This window comes from Portunus trituberculatus, chromosome 17, assembly GCF_017591435.1.
Source record: "Portunus trituberculatus isolate SZX2019 chromosome 17, ASM1759143v1, whole genome shotgun sequence".
Lineage (NCBI taxonomy): Eukaryota > Metazoa > Arthropoda > Malacostraca > Decapoda > Portunidae > Portunus > Portunus trituberculatus.
Genome location: NC_059271.1, coordinates 10511720 through 10516719, shown reverse-complemented (window position 1 = coordinate 10516719; position 5000 = coordinate 10511720). Strand labels below are relative to the sequence as shown.

At 38.5% G+C, this 5000-nt stretch overlaps 1 protein-coding gene across 1 annotated transcript in view; it reads right to left on the bottom strand.

Annotated features, from left to right (window-relative positions):
• LOC123505059 (agrin-like) overlaps nt 1-5000 on the bottom strand; it is a 336722-nt gene that overhangs the window by 693 nt on the left and 331029 nt on the right. Inside the window, 3 exon segments of the mRNA XM_045256087.1 lie at nt 586-733; nt 1788-1986; nt 4321-4443. Of these exon segments, the coding sequence (XP_045112022.1) occupies nt 586-733; nt 1788-1986; nt 4321-4443 (470 nt within the window).

Genomic DNA, 5000 nt, shown 5'->3' with positions numbered 1-5000 from the left:
CCACCACGAACAGCCTTAATCACTTTGCCATTTGTCGAGTGGTTTAAAGTTACCTACATGTCACCATGATATCCAGGTTTTAGGTGGTTATACCCAAGATGAGCTTTGGTGGTGATATGGGCCCTGATATGGGTACCACTATAAATAAAATTGCCTGCGCCATTAATGGGCGCTTCCTACACACTCTTCAAGTGAGCCTATAGGCCCTATAGGCCTCAACGTAAAAAAAATAATAATAGAAATATTCCACAGTTATATACCTGCTAATCAGTCTACGAGCTTTCACTCTTTTTATGTAAGAGGAAAAAGCTGGAAGATGGCAACCTAAGAATAAAAAAAAAAAAAAAATGCCCACATAGTTGCCAGTCCCTCTGCAGATCCAAGAAAGTTAGCCAAAAGAGATAAATGTTTCGAAACCTCGCTCTTAAATAAAGTCAAGTTATAGGAAGTTGGAATTACAGAAGTAGGTAGGGAGTTTCAGATTTATCCCATCTAACAACCTAATATTTGCCGACCCATTCCACCCACCTGGCAGCTAATATTCTATAATTACATACACATTCATGTACCTGCCCCTTTACCCACCTAGCCACAGGTTGCCGTCCGTGTGCAGAGAGGAGGCGCCCCTGGGTACCTTGCCCCTCACTGGTCTGTGGTTGTCCACCTTGAGCAGCGCCCGTCGCCACCGCCTCGTTATTCTCACCACATGCCATGAACCGTCGTCCACTGCACCCTGTACACATGCACGAATAACAAACGAACAAACGAACGAAGAAAATATAACCAGAAAATCATAATAAGGAAAAAAGAAATGTTAGAAGCAAAATTGATAAATAGAGAAATAAGTGAGAAAAAGAGAAAAAGAAGAAAGTATGCAACATAATTGATCAGAATGAAAAGAAATAAATCAAAAAGAGAGGAAACATACAAGATAAAAAAAATAATGAATATATAAAGAGGAAAAATAAAATATAATTGGAATGAAAAAAATAAAATTGAATGAAACAGAAAGGAAAGAATAAACACAGTATTAATACATCTATTACCAACTATTTTCATATTTTCAAAAGATTAATCAAACATTTGTTACGTACATTAGAAAAAAAATCCAACTGTCCAATACATTCTGCTACCTCTATATATGTGACACTGTAGTTCATGCTGACTGGTATTCTTCTTGTAATTGTATCTATGCCTTGGGTTATTCACTAAATCAGCTGACATATTTCATAGTAAATTTTAAACTATAATTGGATAAATAGACCACATAAAAATGCAAATACATTAAACTAAAATCGGTAAAATATAGTAAATTCAGTTCAAGGTTTTTCGTCATTTTACATACATGAATGTTTCCCTGGTGTCTGTCTACACCTGAATAAGCAAACATGTCTAGCAAGCCAGACAACCAGCCAGACAGACAGATAGATAAACATCTCCAGACACACAAACACACACACACACACACACACACACACACACACACACACACACACACACACACACACACACACACACACACATACACATAAAGCAATAGATAAGTTTATTGTCCACAAGATCACAGGACATGTAATTTACATTATGCAATGAAAAGGAGGTCATCAAGCATAATGATAAAACACACACACACACACACACACACACACACACACACACACACACACACACACACACTTGCTAAAGGACTGGCATCTAAGTGAGCCTTTTCTGTTTTTTTGTTGCCCTTGGCCAGATTTCCCCTCTTGCATAAAAAAACTTTACCCCCCTCTCTCTCTCTTTCTCACCGTGGCTGTCAGGATGAAGGGCTTCCTAGAGCGGCCAAGGTTGAGGGCGAGCTGAGGAAAGCCATCCACGAGAGCCAGTGTCAGATACTCCCACGCCTTCCCACGTCCACTCCTCCCGCGCCCCGCCCACAGCAGCAGCCCCGTGCTGTCCTCCGCCCTGAAGCTCACCTCCAGGACCCCATGAGGCCGCCCGTGAACTCTGCGCGGGAGGGAGAATGTTTAAAAGATGAGATGTGAAGAATATGGAAGAACTTTGATTTAATCTCCTCTTTTCCTTGTTTTCTCTTTTTATTTCATGTTCTGGTTCTGCTTGCATTCATATTTGTTTTCTTTCTTTTCGGTATTTTTTATGTTCGTTTTGTGATTTTTTCCTGTTTTTCTTTTTTATACGAATCTCGGCTGTATTTATTATTTTTTTTTATGTTTTCTAGTTGCATTGTTGTTAACTTTAAATGCATGGAAAATTTTGGTTTCTCTCTCTCTCTCTCTCTCTCTCTCTCTCTCTCTCTCTCTCTCTCTCTCTCTCTCTCTCTCTCTGTAACAAGCTCAACGTAAATGCAACACCAAACCGTCTCTTGTTCGTGTGTTCTAGAATTCGTGTTGTGTTTTCCTGACAGCAATATATAAGATTTGCTTTCGTATCTCAAGCAAAACAAACAAAAAAAATAACACGAATTCACACAAAATTACTGCTACATGTTTATTTTACATCCAAGATCTTGTCCTCGGTATCTTTTCTAGGAATTTTGGTGTCACAAGTGTTTGAAGGCGGGAATTGCGTGTTTATTGTATGTTCTTCAATGAGATGCCTTGAATTGTTAGGAGGAGGAGGAGGAGGAGGAGGAGGAGGAGGAGGAGGAGGAGGAGGAGGAGGAGGAGGAGGCAAAAGAGTAAGAGGAAAAAACAGTATGAATATGAGAAGGCGATTCTGAATCTTCAAAAATTTGCTATTGGTTTTGTTAATTCTATTATGTCTTGTAGAGAAAATACATAAGAAAAAAAAAAACATAGCAAAGTGATCAATTCTACAAATGAAATTTCTCATACAAGAAAAAAGAAAAAGTTAAAATCCCAAAGAGAAAGTCGAGAAAAGATGAAAATACCTTACACAAGATCGAAGCGAGCAATATCTGCCCGCTGCAACCACTCTCGGCCCAAATGGGGCGTATCCTTTTCTTACGCTTGGTGGAGAAGGAAGAACAATGCCAGCTAATTTGGTGCTTTCGTCGAAAAAAAAAAATACATAAGGAGATAGATACACAAATAATAAAAAACAAAACAAATGAAAGTAAACAGGAAGATAATCCAAAATGTAACTGAGTACTGTCATTAATTAGTACCATTTCGAAAATATGAGCGACTCTAACTCATCCTCTGACTCGCTATTGACCGGAAATCAATTGTCGTGGGCAAAATTTGAAGGTGTCTGGAAAAAAAAGCAGAATGCTACGTAGAAACTTTTACATTACTACATCGTATGGTGCAGAAATCCCTCGCCCTTCCTTCCTCTGTTCCTTCAACTTGTCTATCCGTCCGTTTTTTTTCTTCCTTTTTTTTATCTGACCTTCACAGTGTCTAAACTTCCTCTCCGTCTAACTTTCTCAACTCTTATTTACTTATTTCACTAGTGCGTTCACAGAAAAATAGGAAAAAAGATAAATGAGCGAGAGAAAGAAAAACATACTACCTCATTACAGCTTAACAGGGAACAAAATCATGCCAATAATAGTAAGTAATTTGTCCAGTTTTTTTTTCTCTCTCAATTGCGTTTGTGTTCATTTTAACATTCTTTCTTCACTTTAAATTTCACAGAATAATGAAAATGTTTCTACAAGGCGGAGAAATATTTCGTATATTAATTACTAGTAAAATCAAAGGAAGAGGAGAGAGAGAGAGAGAGAGAGAGAGAGAGAGAGAGAGAGAGAGAGAGAGAGAGAGAGAGAGAGAGAGAGAGAGAGAGAGAGAGAGAGAGGTCATAATACTTTTTTCTTTTGCACTTTCACAGTTTCTCGGAATAAGAAAAAAAGTTTTACAGTACAAGAGGGAGGAGGAATATTTCAAATGTCAGTCATAAGCGAAGAAAAAAAAAATCACACACACAGACAAAGAAAAGAAAAGAAAGAAAAAAAAACAGGAAATAATAAATGGACACGTGAATGGAGAAGTGCAGGCGAGAAAAAAACAAAACAAAAAACCACACAACTGAAGGTAAAATATCACGATAGACAATAAAGAAATGGAGCAACAAACACCAATCAGACCTGTGAATAGCAATCAATAGGTAAATAAATTCAAATAAATAAATAAATGGATGATTATAAGTACATAAATAAACAATAATACAAATAGATAGACAAATAAATAAATAAAAAAAGTAAAAAAAAAAAACACAAAAAAAAGACACCACATCCACCACTCAACAAAGAACAACAAACAAGACACAACGAAAAAGAAAATGGGAGAAGTGAAGTTAAGAATCTTTGGGTGGACACTTGGCAGAACAAAGAGAAACCCAAGAAGAAATGGCAATCACCTTTCCTGAACGCCATCGACTTTTTGGTGCGCCTCCTCCAGTAGCTGCTGCTCCATCTCGTCATACTCCAGGTAGTCGTAATCCGGGTGGCTCCAAGGGACGTGCAGGCCGCTCTTGTTAGACCTGTATAGGAAATGGTAGAGAAGAAGTATGAGAGAGAGAGAGGGAAAGGAAGATCAGGATAGGATTGTTTAGTCTGGCTTGAACGTGTGTGTATTTGCCTAGTTGTATTTACCTAGTTGTAAGATACAGGACAAGAGTCACACTATATAATAGGGTCGTGCTGTTCAGTCTCCATATCTACTTTTATCCAAGTTTTCCCTTAATCTATGGATTGTCTTGGTACACGGTCTCGTCAGTAATCTCATTCTACGCTGCTATACTGCTATGAGGAAAGCTGGCTTCTTCATGTATCTTCTGCACACACTCCTTTTCAATTTCTTTTTATGTCCTCTAATGCCTCTGTGTGTGTGTGTGTGTGTGTGTGTGTGTGTGTGTGTGTGTGTGTGTGTGTGTGTGTGTGTGTGTGTGTGTGTGTGTGTGTGTGTGTGTGTGTGTGTGTGTGTGTGTGTGTGTGTGTGAGAGAGAGAGAGAGAGAGAGAGAGAGAGAGAGAGAGAGAGAGAGAGAGAGAGAGAGAGAGAGAGAGAGAGAGAGAGAGAGAGAGAGAGAGAGAGAGAGA